At 36.0% G+C, this 21,501-nt stretch overlaps 1 protein-coding gene across 2 annotated transcripts in view; it reads right to left on the reverse strand.

Moving 5' to 3' along the window:
• Positions 1-21,501, reverse strand: part of rin1b (Ras and Rab interactor 1b) — a 61,745-nt gene that overhangs the window by 32,930 nt on the left and 7,314 nt on the right. The window contains exons 1-4 of one of the 2 annotated variants that reach the window (XM_059354953.1): positions 17,913-18,152; positions 1,811-1,954; positions 1,407-1,521; positions 1,126-1,198 (exon numbers count right to left, since the gene is read on the reverse strand). In XM_059354953.1, coding sequence (XP_059210936.1) covers positions 1,126-1,198; positions 1,407-1,521; positions 1,811-1,954 — 332 coding nt within the window. In that variant the 5' untranslated portion in view covers positions 17,913-18,152. Of the gene's footprint in view, positions 1-1,125; positions 1,199-1,406; positions 1,522-1,810; positions 1,955-17,912; positions 18,153-21,501 lie in introns of those variants that run through there. The other variant, XM_059354952.1, reaches the window with a different exon arrangement.

Below are 21,501 nucleotides of genomic sequence, written 5' to 3' on the forward strand. Positions count from 1 at the left end.
CATGCAAAGTTTATGTTTTGTTTATTTTAAGGACCTGCTGATAATAATAATGCTTCCCATTGTTATTTAGAAATTACTGTCCAAGATTTTTCCCCCGAGATTTTCCATTTTTTTCAGGAAGCATGGCAACCGTGTCTTGCTCCTTAATAATTATTAATACCACTAAATAAAAATGCTAAAATAGTAATTTTAGGAGGCAATAGGCGTATGCATATTAATCCTTGCAGCACCAAGGGTTTCCCAGGATGCTTCTGCTCCTGAGGCAGCAAATGTATTATTTTCCGGAAAAACATTAATCCCTACAGTCAGGGCTCTGTGCAGGCCAGTTAAGCTCTTCAACACCAAACTGGGTAAACAATCTCTTTACGGATCTCACTTTGTGCACAGGGGTGTTTTCATGCTGTTACAGGAAAGATGATTCTCTAAACCATTAGGGAGGAAATACGGGAGGAAATCATGAAAAACATCTTAAACTTTGTTTAACCCTCTGAACCCCAACAAGCTGTTTCAGGGTGTTTTTTTTGTGCTCTTTTTACATTTTACTCACTGTGGCCTTTTATTTCACTGCAACATACAATAAGTTCTGCAACTCTCTCATAAATCATTTTAAAAAATTTGCATAATACGGAATTTATATATAGTATATAATATAATAACACTTTTCCAAGTGCTCACAAGTGTCATGAATATTGGAAAAAAAAACGTGTCTCCACATGCTATACATATTGAACTATTTACATTTTTACAACCTCTCCTGTCCTCTCCTCTCAGCTCTGTGCAAACAGATTTACAGTGAATATGTGTCACGTGCAGAATTTAATGTTTTTAACAGGATCTAGTTATTACAAACGCTTTATTTTTGGCGACTTCTTTAATGAGACATGTAGAATTAAGAGATTCTGACAGAAATATCACAATTTTAAGGTTCTTTTTGGTTACTTTTTTTAATGGAAAGTTACGTAACCTATGATCCGTTCAAGGACTGTCGGAAAGTTCACATATAATTCACGAAATAATGCCTGTTTTTACAGTTTCTTTCTACAACAAACATTGTATTTTTGGTGCTTACTTAAAGGAAACATACATTATAATCGTTTCAGAGGGTAAAGTTAGATAATGCATCACCTGCTGATACAGTAGAAGGCCACCAGTCGACACAGGTCGGGGAAGGTGAGCGCTGAGCTCTCCAAGGCAAATGCTGGTGACAGGAGAGACAGAGTTTGATTGACAGCTGTGGAGGCAGTGGGACACTAACAGGAAATATGGCCACTACAAAACAATCTGGAGGACCCTTCCTCTCTGTCCCACACTACTTCACCCAGTGAGTGTATGAACTGCAGAGAAACGCAGAGTTATGTGTATCGCAGGTGGATGGAACATGCTAATCTCTCTTGTTTTGTACTCACTGGAGTCCTCCTCACAGATGAAGCACTCCTTAACAGAGGAGGCACTTTTGTCCGCCGTCACTCTCAAACACAGCACCTTCCTCTGGCTGGAGCTGCATTTACGCACCAAAAAGGTCTGTAAGCACCGACAAGCACCACAGAAACGACAATAAAGCACAGGGATGTTAAAAATGTTTCTTTTTTTTCACACTTTTTCCTGGAGGAGGCACAGATGGTGCAATAAAGTACAAAATAAAAGCATGAGAAAACAATGAGAACCTTCTATCCTATATGTATGAGCAATCAGTGTGCCCTCAAAGTTAAGATGTACGGGGAAATTAAAGCTTACTTTGTCAATAAATCCCACAGCTTTATGTAGAAACTTCTTAAATTCATCAAGCATTGAAATGAACGAGTGTGCGTACCCCGACAGGCTCTCTGAGCAGGATGTAGAGGGCCGAGTCCTGGTTGAGTGACAGCTGCAGCCACACAGGGTGTGTGAGCAGCAGACGATCCAGGACGCTGAAGACCCTCTGAGAGCCTCGATGGGAACTGCCCACCTCCTGCATCTGAAACACACCAACAGGGTTATTACTCAACAACCATCACGTCACATTTTTCCTGTTTTCGTTTGGAAATCCAATTTTTTCCCCTGCTGTTAGTTTGTCTCAACTCAACTCAACTCAACTTTATTTGTAAAGCACTTTAAAACAACCACAGCCGCAACAAAGTGCTGTACATAAACAAACAGAACAAGAGACAATAAAATAAATAAAACAGGAATAAACACTAAAATAAATAGATTCATTGCTTTTTAAAAAAATAAATAATTGTAACATTGTGTTTACTTGTCGTACTCAGATTTACTTTTTGTATCTTTTTGTCAACGAGTGGTCTTAAGGCTACAATGAGTAATATACTGAACAAAAATTAAAAAAAGGCCCCATGTCAAATTTTAGAATTTTTATTAACATTAGGGTTATGCAATGTGTGAAGCAAATTAAATACATTTTTGTTCATGACTAATTCAGATCAACGTCCATTACATCTAGATATTGGCATCTGCAAAGGAGTGACAATCCTTTGAAAACGTTGGGGGTCAGGTTGAAGAAATTGAATGTCAATATCTTGTGTGTCACCATTTGCATTTCTCAGAGCAACACATCTCCTTCATGGAGTTGATCAGGTTGTCTACCGTGGTCTGAGGAATGTTATTGGTGCACATTATCCAGAACTGTAACACGGTCGGGGACACGTCGATGCAGAACATCCCAAAGATGCTCTATGGGCGACATGTCCGGTGAATACGAACTCTCAAACGGCCGATCACCTGATAATTAACACTCAGCTGCACAGCGACCTCTGGTGGACGTCCCTACATCCAGCATGCCAATGGCACGTTCCCGCATGACCTGAGACATCTGGGGAATGATGACTTATGACAAAATGTAACATTTTGGGGTCCCCAGTATAAGGAGTGTCTGGGTACTGCTCATTCTGTCTGATCACCGTCTGGAAATGCCACACCCATGAAACCACTGCATCCCTGAGCAAATGCTCACTGACACAGAGATGGAATAACAATGTTACACAAATAAATTAAAAAATCCTATTGTACAAGTAAAAGTCCGCATAAGTTCACTTAGAGTTGTTAAGTCCATGTGGCATCAATATTTGACATGGGGCGTGTATATTTTTGTTCGGTATATATTCGGCTGTGGCTCAGTTGGTAGAGTTGGTTGGGCCCCAACCAAAGGGTTGGTGGTTCGATCCCTGATCGTGGCAGCCTACATGTCAAAGTATCCTTGAGCAAGATACTGAACCCCAAATTGCTCCCAATGCTGCGTCCATCGGTGTGTGAATGAGTTCCCAATGGTGGCAGGTGGCACTGTTTAGGGTAACCTCTGCCACCAGTATGTGTGTGTGTGTGAAAGGGTGAATGAGCGCAGTCTGTAGTGTAAAATGCTTTGAGTGGTCGCAAAGCGACTAGAAAAGCACTATGTAAGTGCAGGCCCATATATATATGTGATATAATATATGACATATCACGTCAGATTTAGTCTTTGGATGAAATTTTATTGTAACGCTCAAGATATTTTTAATTTGGTGGGCTAGTTGTCTTCTAGACTTGTCTAATGTAGGCGGCAACCTCCGGGTCTGAGCAGTGAGGCAAACACTGAAGTGACTTAAGCAGCATTCAAATTCCAACAGGGGGCGCTGATGGTGGTTGCAGAAGCATTTTGGTCCTATCTATCTCAATACAAAATGAGACAACTTCTCACTTGACTTATTACCTCAGAAAAAATTATCACGACAACACTATGGTCTCAATTGCTGGTAAAATTTTCGAGTAAGTTTCCAGAAACTTTACATGGGAAGTTAAGCTGGGGAATTTTGGGAATATTAAAAATAAAAAAAACTTTCATTTCAAATTTCAACAGATTTATTTGTAAATAATTCTTTCATTGAACAACAAAAAAATTAATGTTGAGTTAAATATTACTCACCCTCCCCGTCAATTAAAAAATTAAGTAAAATGGCCAAAAGAGTGCCATTTAAAATGTTAAATGAAAATGTTCCCTGTTCAGGGCCAACTTCAATCATGTAAATTCCCTGTTTATTCCTCTTTATTCCCATAAATTCCCATGGAAAGTATCCAACTTTGAAAATTCCTGGAATTTTGCAACCCTGCACTCCCTGTGGACTTGTCTAATGTCACATATAATACAGTGACTTTTTTTTCAAACAACTACCATCTCATAATCTTGTGAAAAGTCCTGAAGGTATGAATGTGTGAATAAACATTTACCAACCGAGCCAATTACTGATTATGACCATTTCTCTCTCCTCGTCTGTGTAAAGAGGACAACACATCATAATCTCTCTCTCGTCAGGGCCCGCCTTCTCCTATGGTACCATCTTACTCGTCTCATTTCGAAGAATGAAATTCTCGACAACTCGCTGTCTTGTCAGCAGCTGGTATTGTTCGCCTTCCTCTAGAAATGTTTGATTGATAGATACACCAAAGAAAAGCCAGAAATCCCAAGACCGCACCGGAAGTGTTAGAGTTTCCCACAAGTGACTGCTTCCACATTAGTTTCCAATGTTTGATAAGACAAAATGCAGTGTGAGCGCAAACCAAATGAAAAATGCAACAATGCGGCAAAATCTCACAAAACTATGGTATGAAACCTCCTAACTAACTTCCCTGTCACCAAACTTCAGTTTAAAGTTTCACACATTTTAAACCAGCTTTTCATCTTTCTGTTAAGTCTATAATCCAAGTGTTGTGCTGCAAACCTCTCCTCCTTCTGACTTCACTATAACAGCAGAAAACTCCACAGTTTTCTGAATAATTTGAAAGTTTAAACTTCTGACTTATCTCACAATAATGCCTTCTGTCAAAAATAATTACTTAGTATGACAAAAAAAATGGGAAACAATCGAAAATAATCACTTGTTTAAAAAATGAGAATCTGTCAAAATGAATGACATTTCAAAATAATGACTTATTTCAAACTAGTGACTCAGTAGCTCAAAATCTAATTGTATTGCAAAACAATGAGAATAACAAACTTTCCCCAAAAAATGAGTATATTTTATGTTAAGGTAAGTAATTTGACAAAATTGAAATTGAAATTGTGTCATTATAATGACTTGCAGAATCTTTTTCTTTTCTCATCATAAGGCTTAGATTTCACCTTACGTTTCCTCTCAAGTAGAGCCTGACAGATATATCTGTTACTTTTACTGGCCGATATCGGCCTATCAAAGGCATATCGATATTAGTGTAAATGCTTTCTGATATGTGCTGTTATGGAAACATTTTTTACACTGCAATGCAGAAAATGTTGCTTGGTGTGAAATGACTGCAAATGACTGAAACTGAACAGTAATGATGTTTTTAGCTATTTATTTAATTCCTATTCATTCTTTATTTTCTCAGTTCTATTTTATAGAATTGGCTGAAGATGTAACACATTGTTTTTATAATGTATAAAAGTGTTTTTATTATTTAATAAAGTTTTATGTTTGAGAAAGTAGCTCTCTGAGTGGTGAAAAATCGGTGCACAATCCACATAAAAAGGTCTATTTTCATTCCAGCTCAAAAAATTACTATATTGGCCACTATATCGGTTATTAATGAATTTCTCCATCAGTGCCGGTGTAGGTCTCAAAAATCCCGTACGTCACATAAGCGTAAATAACGTGGCTTGAAACGTCTGAAAGAGACTTGAGGTTGGTGAAAGGAAGGAAAAGTTAGTAAATATGTCTAAATTGTTGGAAATATCTGAAGATGACCATCTTTGTCTCCACGCCATGCACCATGAAATTAGAACAAAATTAGATTGTTTCAATATTAAATATTTAAGCATGTGAGACTTTGTAGATAAAACACACCTTTACATGCTGCTTTAATCACTCAGTTTGAACCGTGTGTGTTTTTCTCATATTTTTGGCCCTTCAGTGTTAACATTCAATCACTGATTTACTTTCTCTCTCTCTCTCTCAGATTGGCTTGCTGCTGGATGTCACACTGTGTGGGCCGCCGGCAAACGCTTGTGAGCGTAGCAGCAGATGGTTGCCATAGCAACCCGGGCCTACACATCCTACCAGGCATTCCCACTCAGTGAAACACCCTTTCTCTGACAAGTTGGAGACGCACGCACACGCACAAACACACACATATCCAGTACAGTATGCGCACACACACACACAAAATCTTAAAAGGTTGACAGTTTTTCCGGCGGCACAGAAATATTTTATTTCTAGGAAGCCTTTTTTTTTTTCCCACCAAAAATCATAGCAGTAAATAAATAATAAAGTGATGCCACTAATAATTTTCCACATCAAAGTTCATGCCTGCACAGTGACTCTGCAGCTCAGATGCAGCAGCCTTTTTCAGCTGCATTAGAGGAAGCCTTATGAATATTGTTTTCATTCAATAACACATTTGAATTTTTTACATTTTTCATCACCTCCTGCAACCTATTACATAACTCTCCCCTCCTCTCGGGGAAACCAGCTATCCGCACGCCAATCGGCGTTCTGTAGGACCATTAGCAGTTAGCGGTAAATAGCGTTCGAGGGGTTAGGAATCAAGTACGGCAGACATCAATCAAAGGAGGCGGTCGCCGTTATATAATAATCTCAGGTTTGTTTTGACAGCTGGAAGGCTTTACAGGAAACTCTTGCAGAACTTTTCTATTCTGAAATGAAAGTATATCAACTCTAACAGGGCTAATGTCAAACTTGGATTCCTCCACATGCAGAAACTGAGTGCATGGGGCTATTATTTTATTTTATTTTATTCTAATCTATTCTTTTTCTATCTTTATTAACCCTATTTAGCCATATATTTTTATCACTCTGTCTCTATATACCACTTAAAAAAAACATGTTTACCATGCCATGTTGGTAACATTTTTTTCAGCACAACCTCACCTCGAGAGGTTCAGCCATGCTACTATGTCAGTTTAAAGGAAAGATCACGACTCTGTCCTGCTCTTTATTTAGTTTTTGGAAATTTATTCTTCAGCAAGGGAGGGTCGTTCAATGCACATTTAATCCACACAACATCGGATTCAGTTCTAGCATGCTTCAGAATTAATAAATCCTATCTTGTCGTGAAATGGTGACAGTTATTCTGGTACACTGAATGTTGGTTAACTTTGTGCTTACATGATAAAGTTGTCCACACGTTTAGCAATTATGCTATAAAACATAAATGTGAATAATTAATGTGTTGCTTGTCCAAGTCGTCCAAGTAGATTTTGTCTGCAAAAACAACCAAACCTTCAAAGGTTATGTTAGACGACGTAAAATCTAGATAAAAAAAAAAAGTAAAAAGTATGATACAATCTTATAATATTAGGGCTAACTAGTACCATGAAATACAGCTTCCAAACAATACTATTTCCATGTCATCTACAGTACAGATTGTTGAGGATGCTGAGATTTTACCTTGCACACTTTTATAGGTTTTTAATTCAAAAAGTAGTCACCTTGAGGCTAAATTCGCTTACACTTGGGGCTGGGCGATATGGCAAAAAAAATTATCACAATATATTTTTTCATATCATCCGATCTCCGATTTTTATATTGTTTTTAAACTGCCCGTTTTAAATCTGTCCTGAAGATGCTTTCCGCATAATCACTTAGGTGGTACTTCAAATGATTAAACAGATTTGTTGTTGTTACAAAGCCCATTTTGTTAATGTTTTGTTAACTTGTTTATTGAACTAACTTCCATTCAGTAATAACTTGTTTCTCTATAAGTTTTCATATGACTCATGCTTTTGAACGCACCATAGTCGTTCCCAAACTATTGAATGCACCACACCTGTGTGTGAAGTGCTGTGCTGTGAATAGTTTTCTCTTGATAAAGCGTCGGATAGATTATAATTTCCTTTGCTCTTCCCAACATTCACCTGTACCTCCCTGGTTTATTGCTCCAAGTCATGGCTGACATCTATTTCGCTGCCCTCAGCTTCCCTTTTAGCTCCACGTTCGGTCTTCTTGTTTACTTCTCCGGCAACTTACAAACAATAGTGTAATCGATCTGAAATTAATTGCGATCACTAATTGTTAGCTTCAGGTGCTAAAATACGCTAGTGACAACACATCAGCAGATAAAATTATAACTGAAAGGCCTGCTCCTGTTAACTTCTGTGTGAAATCGAAGACCCATTGTTTGAGAAAATATCAAGGTTAGACAGAAAGTAAGGGGGGCAGGGCTTAGTTAAATGCGAATAAAGTTTTATCCATCAAAGTTACACTTCAGACATTCGTCACTTCAAAACAGACACACTTCACACAAGCAGTACAAGTCAACAAGCATCATCATCTTCATATTAGGAGTCAAATATTTTTTATTTCAAGGTGTGCTTTAAAAAAAAAAAGAAGGAGAAGCTGTGAGTGTGAGTCTGAGTGGGCCTGCAGAGTCACCCCATTGTGTATCCGGAGCCAACCACCACGCAGATCCACAGTCCGATGACCCAACCACACACACACACACAACCATACAAGGCTAGAAGACAAGCAGAGAGAGAGAGAGGGAAAAAAAAGAGTGCAAGACCCTTGTGTTTCGCTAGCCATTTCCAGGTCCGCCTTACATAAAATGCAACGCTGCCCACACACACAGAAAGACTTATGTAATTCCCTCAGAGAAAGAGAGCCACACAGAGAGGGAGAAACACAAGATAAAAGATAAAAATGATGAAAAGAGAAGAGAGGAGAAAAGCCGGCGCTGAAAATTAAAGCTGGGTAAGGAAATCACAACTTCAGCTGGGCCTGCAGCGCTCAAGTTCAAGCTAGCAGACTGCGAGTTTAATAAGCAGAAGGAGACGTACACTGTATATCTAACAAGGTGTTTTTGCACCTGAGGGCTGCAGAAGCAGAAGCAGAAGCAGCTGGGAACGCAGCGGGATAGACCAGAAAGTCTGATGCTGCTGTGAGGACTTAACAAGTAGATGAAAAGACAGTTAGGGCAGGACTTGTCTGAAGGGTGATGAAGGAGAGGAGAGGGAGGCAGAGGAGTGCTGAGCCAGTACTGGGAATCTATGGGGAGTTGTAGAGGGAAGTGGAGTTTCGGAAAAACCCTAAATTACGTCCCCTCTTCTGGGAGCCCGGCTCAGTGGAGGGGGAATCGGCTTGTAGAGGCAAATCTGGTGTGAGCATCTACCAGTGCCAGAAATCAGCAGGCTGCTAATGGGTAGTTTTGGAAAGGGAACATCAGATTTTATTGTGCAAATGATGACTGACTGCTACAGAAAACCTGAACAGTTTACACCTTTTTTGCAGAAGAGAGGAGAGATTTGGAAAGAGATGCAAAACTGGACAGAAGGACAGACCGACATGCTGGCCGAGAGAATGATGACGGATTGATGGAGTGACTCAAACACTAACAGAATACAATTTTTTTTGCAGATCTGAGAAAGCATAGCAGGTGCTATAGGTATCTGTTAAATAACATTTCCCAGTAGATTGGATAAGTGCTGCTCCTAAAAAAAATAATCTGTGCAGCCTAAGAATAAGTATGATTTAGGCAGGAACCAGCCGTCACTCATCAGACCACAGTGTCATGCATGTGTTAATCCAAGATATGCACATTTTTTTCCATCCAACGAATCCTTGAATAGCAGGGATTCAAGACGAAAAAAGAAGGCTTCAAGGGCTGGAGGTGAAGCGGAAGTTATATTGACCTAAATGAAGCTGAAGAGGAGGATGATGAAACAAAAGGATTTTAAATTTTTCAGAAGAACAGTGTAGGATGAGAGAGATCACTGGCAGTGAGCAGCTGCTCAGCGGGAAGCTCAGCCTGGTGCACATGGACAACATCATGGAGTCCAGATTGATCCACCTCCAGACCAGTGCCCCATCTGGGTTACAGATAAGCACAGTGGCACCCCCGATGGTTCAACCTTTTTTTGATCAATCTCCTCCACCTCCAGATGAAGCTTTGTCATGTGAGGCAGAGGAAGAGGAGGATTCAAGTCTGGTGAGGGTTTTTTTTTTTTTTTGGTCAGGTGTTCCCGAGGAGAACCACCTGCAGCTCAGAGTCTGCATGATGAAGGAGCGCCCTGCAGTGGAGCACAAAATAAACTGGAACCATCCTGAGTGAGGTGGAGAATGACGTGGTTCTCATGCAACTTTACATTCTGACAAAGAGCATGGAGAAGGAAGAGGAGATATTTAGGGGGAGATAGCAGGTCAACAGTAGATGCCTTATAGAAGCGGTGTACATCACCTGAAAGCTGAGGATTAATTTGAGATGCAGTATAAGGGCTTATAATATTACGATATGAGTATATGAAGGCCATTTCCATGCTCAATTATGTCTCATAAGTTGTTGCAGCAGATTTTGGGTTGATACCATTTGTTAAACACATTTAGTGCCAAATCTTACCATTTTTGACCACTTGAGAATTGATACAATTCTGTCAAAATATGACATTGAGAGACTAAGACCTTGAAGAACACCATAGAAAAATCCATAGTGTGATTTGGTATCAAAAACATTAACAATTTGGAGATTTCTGCAAGAACTGCATTTTTCGGCAGTTGGTTGGCAAGCACTTCTATGGTGTAAACTGCTGAGAATCCCCCTTATTGTTAATATACATAGGAATGCTATACATCATGGCTGCTCTAGGTCTCTAGTTTGTGGTTGTAAAGTTTCATGAGGTTTTCAAGTTTCAAAAAAATGATCCCACTAATATCATTACAAATTATGATCCCGCTTTTTTTTTTTTTTTTTGAAAATTGTAAAATTGAAACACTTTCCCAAGTGCCCACAAGTGTCATTAATATTGGAGAAAACATTTGTGTCTCCACAGGCTATACATATTGAAATATATATATTTTTTACAACCTTTCCTGTCCTCTCCTCTCAGCTCTGTGTAAACAGATTTTCAGTGAATATTTGTCACGTGACCGTTCGTCTCAGCAGAATCGATCATGGCCTTTCAGTGTCGCTGAGGAGCAGAATTTAATGTTTTTAACAGGATCTTGTTATTACAAACGCTTTATTTTTTGTGATGTTTTAAATTAGACATGTGGAATAAAGTGATATTGACAGAAATATCACAATTTTAAGCTTTGTTTTGGTGACCTTTTCTGACTGAAACTTTCATAATTTATGATCCATTCAAGGACTGTCAGAAAGTTAAAATTTTGACAATAATGCCTGTTTTTACAGTTTTTTTTGTACGATCAACAGTGTATCTTTGACAATCTTTTAAAGAAAACATATTTTTCAATATGGAACAATTTTTATCACAGATCTACGACTAAAAAAAAAAACACAGTGAAGAAAAGCATCTCGATTATCCTTCAGGTTCTCAGCTTTCAGATGGTATGGTGTAAACCACTTCTATTGACCTACTATCTCCTCCTAAAGATTCCCTGTCCCCTAAAAAAAGGACAAAACGGGTCTATATGAGTCTAAACTGAACAGAAACCAACGGCTGCTTGAAAGGTGAAAAAGATGTTCAACTAAATATTCATTTGATTTGACGGTTTTTGCTTTTTTTTTTAACATTCGGACTTCAACCTGCCTCTTCCACTTCTAGAAATCTCCTACATTTCCCAGAATTACTTTCTGCAGCCTCCACATGCACATGAACTTGTATTCAGATAAGTATTTTGTGTGGGTGGATGAAGCCATAATGATAGAGATAGTAAGAGCAAAAGAGCACAAGGTTCCTGTGAAGAAAACCTGCCCTTTACACCTCACACAAAACATCTTCCAGCTTGCATTGAATACTCTCTGGAGTCGAGGATAGAGCCAGGGGAGAAATTAATATCTCTCTGCTGCTTATTTCTGATCATTAGAACCGAAATATTACAGTTGATGTAAACTGAGTTACAGCCGCGATGGAAATATCTCAGTGATAAATCATCTGGGCTGTTCATTACATTTTGCCTTCCACAGCAACACAGAACATAACTAAATAAGTCCAGAGACAGTTCCAGAGACTCCGGAGATGGCAGCAGAGGAGGATGAGGAGGAAACCGAATCCTCCACAACATCTCCCACCCCCTCGACACCACACACCGTCTCCTCCTGCCTCTGCTTCATCAGGCGAGGCTTCACAGCGTGTTTCTTCTCCAGTGTAACCTCCAGCCAACAGACATGTAATGATAGTGCGACTGAAAACAGACAGCGATGTCGTGCACTTTGCTCATTGTCACATCCTACATACGCTTTTTCCATCTGGAGATTTTGATGAGCAGGCAGCTAGCAAAGCACATATCCAGCCACTGAAGATTCACACGTTTATCTTTATTTTGATGTTCTAAAATGCTTAGGTTGTCTTAGAGATTATGTACTGTATTTTCTAATACGTTTCTTAGGATTTCTTTTACGTAGTATGTTTTATAGCTCTTGCATACCTTCATGATCCAGTAATGCATTTTTTATATATTTTTAATGCAATCATGATAAAAAAAGTTGTGTTTAAAGCACTATTTAAAAATCAGAAAAATCAAGAATTTACCTACTTTTGGTGTCATGGTTTCATGTAATTTTTTATGCTGCAACTTTTAATGCAACCATGATAAAAAGTCATGTTTAAAGCACTATTTAAAAATAAAAAAAATCAAGAATTTACCTACTTTTAGTGTCATGGTGTCATGTAATTTTTTATGCTGCAACTTTTAATGCAACCATGATAAAAAGTCGTGTTTAAAGCACTATTTAAAAATCTGAAAAATTAAAAGAATTTACCTACTTTTAGTGTCATGGTGTCATGTAGTTTTTTAGTGCTGCAACGTGACAGAAAAAATATTTTAATAATCGAGTAATTGTTAAGAGTAACTTTCATGCAGAAATGGCAGAAAATGCAGTTTTTCAGCCTCTCAAATTTGGAGATTTCCTGCTTTTCTCTGTTTTACATCATATTAAATTGAATTTCTTTGGGTTTTCGGCTGTCAAAACAAGACATAAAGACACCGCTTTGGTCTCTTTTGACATTTTAGACCAAACAATTAAGAAAATGTTCAACTTATTAATTCATAATTATAACAATCGTGAGTTGCAGCTTTAGTATTTTCCCTATTTTTTCTTTTGTGAATCACATTTAGGAAGCTGCAAACTTCATTTAACCTACTCTAACAATTACACTGAAGGAAATGACTCATATTAAAATCATATTCAAACTGTCTGTCAAAAACCACACACACCACCTCTAATTATGACAGAAAGGAACAACAGAAAATTCTGGTGGGAAGTAAATCCCAAACTCTGCTAAAACTTTTACAGTCCAGTCACAAAATAAAGTGTCTGTACACACTGTCACACTGGAGCTTTGTACAAACCCTCACTCTCTGCAGAGGCAACAGGAAACTAAATCATGTTTTCGGTACAGCAAAAGTTAGTTAGAGTTAGTAAATAAACTAGAGTGTGACCGATATTGGCCTGTCACAGACATATCGCTATCTATCAGCATCTTGTAAATTTTTTCCGATACGCACCAATATGAAAAACTCGATTGGGTGATTTAGAGAAGGTATAATCTAGCTATTTTTATTTATTATTATTTTTTATCAATTACATGGTCAGCAATTGACTGATACTCAACATACACTGATTTTTTTTATTTTTAAATTTATTTAAATGGTCGGCAATAAACAGGGTTATGTTTATTTAACTATTTATTCAATTTGTATTTTTTTTCTCTTTAATTTCTAGCATTGGTTGACAATGTAATATATTGTAATTATATTGTATGACATTGTATAATATTGTTGAATATTAGCAGCCCTCTGAGTACATTTGCAAAGTCATATTGGTGCATAATTAATTTAGAAAGGGTCTATATTTATTCCAGTTCAAAAATTAACAACATGGGCCACCAAAGCAGGAATCAGTCCGATATGCACCAATATGAAATGTTTTTTGTTTTTTGAAATTATATGACAATTTATAATGCAGGAAACATTACATGGGGTGATTTAGAAATACTATACAAACAGTATTGATATGGATGTTCAATATTTTCTCAGTTGCTACTTCTAGTATTCATGTATGTATTGAACGTATAATGTATAAATATTGTTATGTTAATGTTAAATATTATTTAATACAGTGAATCGTTAAACAGAAACCTTCTGAGGATCTTTTCACAGTCATATTTATGCAAAGTTTATCCATAAAAAAGGTCAAATTTCCAGATCAAAGACGTACTATGTCGGGCACCATATAGGTTATTGGTGAATTTCTTAGAAATATTATTAGCCATTCATTTTTTAAAAATGCTCTCTTTATTTAAATGGTCAGCAATTGACTGACAGTGTACATACAGTAGGTTTTTTTTAGTTTTTTTTTTTTATTCTTTATTTTCTCAGTTACAATTTCTAGAAGTTGTTGACAATTTAATATATTGTATGTATAATTATGTTTAAAATATTAAGTTATTTGTACTGTGTTGAGGACCTTTTCACAGTCTAAATCTCAGTCAAAATCTATAGCAGGCACCATGTATGATATTGGTGATTTTTTTCTCCGCAGATATCGGTCTCCACATTGCTCGGGCTCTAGTGCCACCTTAACCTCATGTATTAACACGCCGTGTTTTCAGTTTGTGTGCTAGACACTTCAGCTCTCTAACACAACAAACAAAAAGCAAACTAATAGTTGATAACACAATTGTTCCCTACCAAACTTTGACAAAACAACTACCGTGTGCTTATTATTCATCTCTATTTATTGCGTTTGACAGCAAACACAAGTATCAGACTGTAAAATCTCTCATTTTGCACAAGAGTGACCATGACGATGGCTAAGTATAGCCAGCAGCCCATCAGTGCATGCGTAGGATGACTAATGGAACAACATAATTGCAGTGGGCTATAAGTATCCACAGAGGGCAACAGTGGGCACGGGGGCCTGCTGACTGATGACAGGTGTCCGTTCTGATGCCTGCTGCAAAAAGCGCCGTAGCAATGGCACTCAGGGCCAGTGACAAGGAAGTGAAAGCTGTGTTACGTGTTTGTGTGTGTGTGTTTGTTTTCTCTTGTGTGTGTGTGTGTGTATACTGTATGTGTGACGAAGTCGTACAAAGGCATTAGTGTGAGTCAGAAGTAACGCTGGGGCTGTAGGAGAGAAGAAAGCCTGTTAGCATAACTGTGAATATTCATAATTTTAGAAGTGTATTTGTGATTCAGAAGAGATAGAAGATATCACAAATGGTTCTGTCAGACCACTGGTGTGTGTGTGTGTGTGTGTGTAAAGGACAGAAAGAGACGCGCTACAGCGTATCCATCATGATGTCATAAAATCTTTAAACCCTCATATTTCTCCATGAACGGTCTCTACTGCGCCTTTTCTTGATTTGTCTCGGCAGTGTGACACTGAGCTGAACTGAAACAACTCAGAATCGATCTTTTGCTTTGACTCTTTGACAATCTGTGTGAATAAATTCTTCCACAGAATACTTCTCTATTGTCAGAGATCTGCTCTGAAGCAGATAAGAAGCTGCTTCGGGTCCCGTGGCCTCTTGAGGCCCACACAAAAAGACCAACTCACAAGTGTGACACCCTCATTGCTGCACAATATGGAAAGTGTGTACGAAATCAAATACGAAATGATTTCATTGGCTGAGCAATGATCCACAAAAAGCGGAATACTATAAAAAGGTTCTATCATCCTGAAATTATTTTTGGTGAAAAATGATGAGCAATAATACAGCGCTACCCTCAGTTCATTTTCAATAATGTCATATTATTATTAAACTTTGCTTTTAAACACTTCAACTCTCTTTTGACTTTAAAAATGGATATAATTCACATGATTTTAACATGTTTTTCATTATATATTATTTTATCATTAGAGATGCCCAATGATAAAGATAAAGACTTTAAAATGAAAAAGCTACATCATTCAGAAACATTTAAAATATAATAATATTTAATATAAATTGCAACATTTAACTGCTGACCAATGGGCTGTCCTGACCTTAACCAATCAGGCTGGCACGCAGAGCCAAAGTGAGTTGGTCATTAGGACGGAGAAATAACAAAGTTGCTATATGGAAAGATTCTTTAATGAATCACTCAAGTTGAAGTAATTCTGTTGTTTTGCACAGGCAATGTGTAATTTAACAGTTGGCATAATAATATGTTATTTGCGCTACAGGGAAGACTTGATGTTCCCTGCAATTAATTGGAAAAATATGTGCAAATACAGTACTATGCAAAAGTTCCAGGCAGGTGTGAAAAATATAACAATAATAATAATAATAATAAAATGCTGTAAAATAAAAATGTTTTCAAAAGTAGAAATGTTAATAGTTTATTTTTTTTTAAATCAATTTAGAAAATGCAAAGTGAGTGAACAGAAGAAAAAATCTAGATCATAACAATATCTGGTTTGACCACCCTTTGCCTTCAAACCAGCATCAATTCTTCTAGCCTTTTTTACACACCTACCTAAGACTTTTGCACAGTACTGTATATCGGTATGAACAGATGAAAATGATTGGCAATGCAATATCATGCATCTCTGTTTTAAATTATTATTAATGATTCTTGACTTCTACCAAGACAAATCCCTTCTCTTGGCAATACACCTCTTTCTGATTAGACATAGATCGATAGACTAATACTAAAAGGGGAAATTTTGGTGTTAAAGCAGCATAGACGGAATAAGATACCGGAACATAAAAAATAGGTAGTTGTAATAAAATAGAATAAAAATAAAACAAATAAGTAAACACTAAAGGCATATATAATATATACATAATATGGATTACTTCTATTTTAACTTTACATAACAATTAAACTCTATTATTGACCAGACTATGAAGCCACTTCATGTGTATTTAGCGCCACCGAGTGGTAGCATCATTATTTCAACAGAGGCTGCCTCATTTTTCTTCATACTAAAAGTTAAGAATAATTTCAAAAAAGCACATATAAATATATTAATCGAAGGTTCGCTCATAGCCACAAACAGAAAATTATGAACTGATGCAGTTGAGCTAACTTAGCTATACTAACTAACTCTACAAAGTGTGTTTTTCTTTTTTCTTTTAACATGCTTTTAGCTCACGGGTTAGTTTTCCAGCCAATAACTTTACTATTTTGGTTCACTTTTGCTGCCATTACAAGCGGCGATTTTCACAAAAAATGCTCTAAAAGCAGGCGGCAATCTCCGTATCTGAGCTTGGAGGCAAACCAGGAAGTGGCTTAAGCTGTATTCTACCGAAAATTCCAGCAGGGGGCGCTAAGTTTGGCTGCAGAAAAAATCTGTCCATTCATTTCAGTGCAAAATGAGAAAACTTCTCACTTGATTTTTTACCTCAGAAATTTTTTTAGGACAACACTATGGTCTCAATCGCTAGTAAAAACTCTACTTCAAGACAATTTCATGTTTATAGTTCAAATAATGGCCCCATTTAGAAGAAAATAGAAGATAAAGAATCATATGATTTGGGGCGTGGCTACCTTTGATTGACAGGTCACTAACAAGGCGAGCCTTCATCAGGAGAGAAGCAGAACAATGCGTATCCATGGCAACGTGTCAATAAAGTTATATATAATGTTATATAGATTTGAAAAGGACGTTAACCAATTTGGTCTCATAACTTTGACCCTTTCACACTGTATTTTCACTTAATTCACTTTTGTTCAGTAAAAATGACTTGTTCAGCATTTAGTTGGACTAACAGACAGTCGGTGTCGTCAGATCCCTCTCGCTCCTCCACATTCCAAATATGGTCTGCTCCCCGTATCGGAAACAAGATGGCGACGAGTGTAACGCTGAACTCGATGCTTCCAACCTATGCTTCCAACGTGCAGTCCACAAACCAATGGGTGACGTCACGGTCACTACGTCCATTATTTATACAGTCTATGTCTAAAAGTCACTGTATCGTTATGTTAACTGCTGAGTAAAAAACGGCAGAATCACCAACAAGTTAGCTGCCAATAGTGGAGCATTTGGCAGCTTAAGAGCCGGATATTTCACCCAGGAGTCAGTAGAGATCAAAAACAGAAGTTAAGGCAAGTAAATATTGGACTTACATTCGCCAGATGGCCACAAACATGATGACTCCATATGAACTTTCATGTCGCAGCTGAATGTGTAAATAAGCAGCTGTTAGCCAAAGAGATGCTAACGGCTGTGTTGTGTTTACAGCTTGTTTCTGCTGCCGCCGAGTGGCCGAAATCAGTTATTACAGGTAATAAAAGGCATGGAAGTTTCCATAAGGAAAATTATTTTATACATTTTATGGAAAATACTTGTATATTAAGTCGATATTTAGATATATGCAATTATTTTAATGTATTTTATTTTATTTTTAAAGCAATTTTAATTTTAGAATAGTTGTTATACTTAATACTACTTGGGGTATATTTACATTTACATATTATTATTTTAATGTATTTTATTTCATAGGTATTTTCATTTTAAAATAGTTTAAATATTTAATACCTCTTAGGGGCATATTTATAAAAAAATATTTTCATGTATTTTATTTCATTTTTAGGGTCATTTTAATTTAAAAATGTTTTTAATACGTACCGCAATACTACTGGGGGCATATTTATAAAATTATTTTAATGTATTTTATTTCATTTTTAGGGTCATTTTAATTAAAAAATGTTTTTAATACTTAATACTACTGGGAGCATATTTATAAGATATTTTAATGAATTTTATTTTATGGAAATTTTCATTTTGAAATGGTTTTAATACTTAATACTACTTGGAGAATATTTATAAAATTATTTTAATGTATTTTATAAAAGTTTTAGGGTAATTTAAATTTTTAAATGTTTTTAATACGTAATACTACTGGGAGCATATTTATAAAATATTTTAATGAATTTTATTTAATAGCAATCTCCTTTAAAATAGTTTTAATACTTAATACTAATTGGGGCATAATCACAAAAAAAATATTTGAATGTATTTTATTTTACTTTATTTTATAGGTATTCTAATTTATAAAATAGTTGTTTTTTTAATACTACAGAGGTCATTAAAATGGGAAAAAGTAAAAGAGAGGCTCTGCTGATATGGACATTAGTGGAATAATTTATAATTCCCCTTGTGCGTCCATTAAAAGAGAATGGAAATAAAAATTAATTAAAAAATGCCCTAGAGTGGGAACATGACTTAATCTTATATGGATATTAGTGGAATAATTTATAATTAACCTTGTGCATCCAAAAAAAAGAGATAAACCCAAAACATTTAAATAAAAGCAGTTGCCCTTGAGTGGGAATTGGGGATCCTTTTATTTGTCCATTAGAGGAATAATATAATTATATAATAATAATAATAATAATAATAATAATAATAATAATAATAATAATAATAATAATATAATTACCCCTGTGTTTCCATAAAAAAGAGGGGGAAAAGTATCTCTAATGTCTTTAGAGAACAAAACATGTCTGGGTAAAAAAAAAAAAAAACTGTCATGAAATTACATTAAAATATTACTTTCTACTTTGACTTTGACTGATAATTACCAAATATCAATTCACGGCATATGTTCACATAATGCTGCTTTAAAAAAACAAAGATTTTCTATAAATTATATTCTAGAGGGATTCAACAATCTGGTATATGATTATTAACAACATTGTTTCAAAAGGAAATTATATATATTTTTTGTTCCTTAAACTGCTTTAAAATAAAAAGTATTTTATATAATATCAATAATTTTAATAATAATATTAATATTATTTGTAATAACGTTTTCTTTTACATAACCATTTAAATGCCAGTATGTTTTCAAAATGTAAATTTAATTGAATTAAAATCAAAAATACATAAAATTTGAATTACTTTCCGTGGAGCTTTGCTGAACTACATGATATCACCAAACCTGATGAACTCATAATGCTATAAATGGTGCCCTGAAACTTTTAAACTAAGTTTTAATGGATTTGGATTAAAGTAATGACTTATGAATATTTATCACCAAGTCTTGTTTTTCTCACCATGTTTCTAAGCTTTTTCTGAAGGCTGCTCTTGGCTTGCGACGCCAAATCCGTCCATCTGAACAGGTCAGCCGATCTAGTTTGAGTTTTGAAAATCAAAAATTTCTCATAAAAAGCCGAGGAAACTTGCCAGAATAACAATCTAGCTCCAATCTATCCACTTCTCTCCAGTGGGAACAACTTTTTCCAAGATGCTGTCACTTGTTACTGTCACTTCTCAAAAGACAAAACAACTGCAATAGTCTCACCCTGCAGTCAGAGTTTTCACACTTATTTCAATAAAAACAACAGTGGAGCTGAGCCTCAACTGCTCGATAACATTCAGTTTTATAAAGAAAAAAGCACAATATTTCTTCAGGCTGAAATTAAAGCTCAGGAATAATTAATTCATGCACTTAAAAAGGTGTTTTAACACCACATTTCGTGCCTTTTCCTGATGTGTTTTGACCCCTGCGTGACTGTGTGATTCACAGTGTGACTAATGACGGGTCGGCAGGAGGAGCACTTCATACTAAATGTTATTTTTGTAAAGAACTGTTAGGTAATGTCAGAGGTTTTCCATAAGTGAGTGAATAACACCTGCTAAAAAAGAGGGAGTGCTTTTAAAGTTATGTTTGAGATGTTTTTAAGAAGATATTTTACAAAAACGGGCAAGAATTTGTGCTAAATTCCAGGTTGAACTGCCTTCTTTGTGGCTTAGTTTCATACATTTGGGGTCAAAAATATATTTAATTTAAATGAGATAACCAGAGATGCTTTAACCCAAAAGACAAGATGCATCACGTGGATTAAAGGACAAAATATTAAGCATTTCATGGTGTAAAAAGTCTTACTTTTTCTTTAAGCTGTTGCCCATATTGTGCCTCTTTCTAAACGGCTCACACTTGGACTTTATTTGGTTTTCCAGGCATCTCAAGGCGCTCCACTCCCTCGTGTGAAGCTCCTGAGCGCAGTCTTGACAATGACAATGAGGGATCACTTTCATCCTCCATTTTCAGATTGTGTTAGAGTGACCACAAGAGGACAAAAGCCTGCATTATTACTGTACTCAGTGAAGGGAGGGAGCCGAGCCAGACCTCTTCCTTTTCAACTTCTGCTCTTCTATCGACTCCTTTTGAACACTTAGACCTTCCTCAAAGCTTCTCAGAAAGAGATATATGCATGGAGAATAATGCTGTAGAAACATAAACAGTAAGAAAAATATTTGAACCTGTTCAGAAGTCAATTAGGTTTTAAAAATGACTGTAATAATGGATTTCTACTCTTAATCAATAGCAATAATAATTAAGAAATAGACTAAATTGCTTTATCATGTGTTATTTTTTCTGTCTTTTTCAATGGAAGGTGAATGTGAATGTGAATGTGAAAACCACCAGTAGTAAAAAAAAAAAAAAAAAAGGTTTATGGATTTTTTATGAACAGTTAACTCATATAATCAAATGAAGTGATATAAATAATAAAAATAAAGCCTTAAACATTATAATATATTATTTATTTACTTATATTTTTACTAATGTATAATATTTTATTATGTTTTATTTTATTTTATATTATATTTTATTCAATTTTATATATTTTTAGAATTTTTTTATATTATATTCAATTTATTAATTTATTATTTTTAACCAAATTAAGATTCATTTATCTCCAGGCAACA

The sequence above is a fragment of the Centropristis striata genome, chromosome 17 (genome assembly GCF_030273125.1).
Source record: "Centropristis striata isolate RG_2023a ecotype Rhode Island chromosome 17, C.striata_1.0, whole genome shotgun sequence".
Lineage (NCBI taxonomy): Eukaryota > Metazoa > Chordata > Actinopteri > Perciformes > Serranidae > Centropristis > Centropristis striata.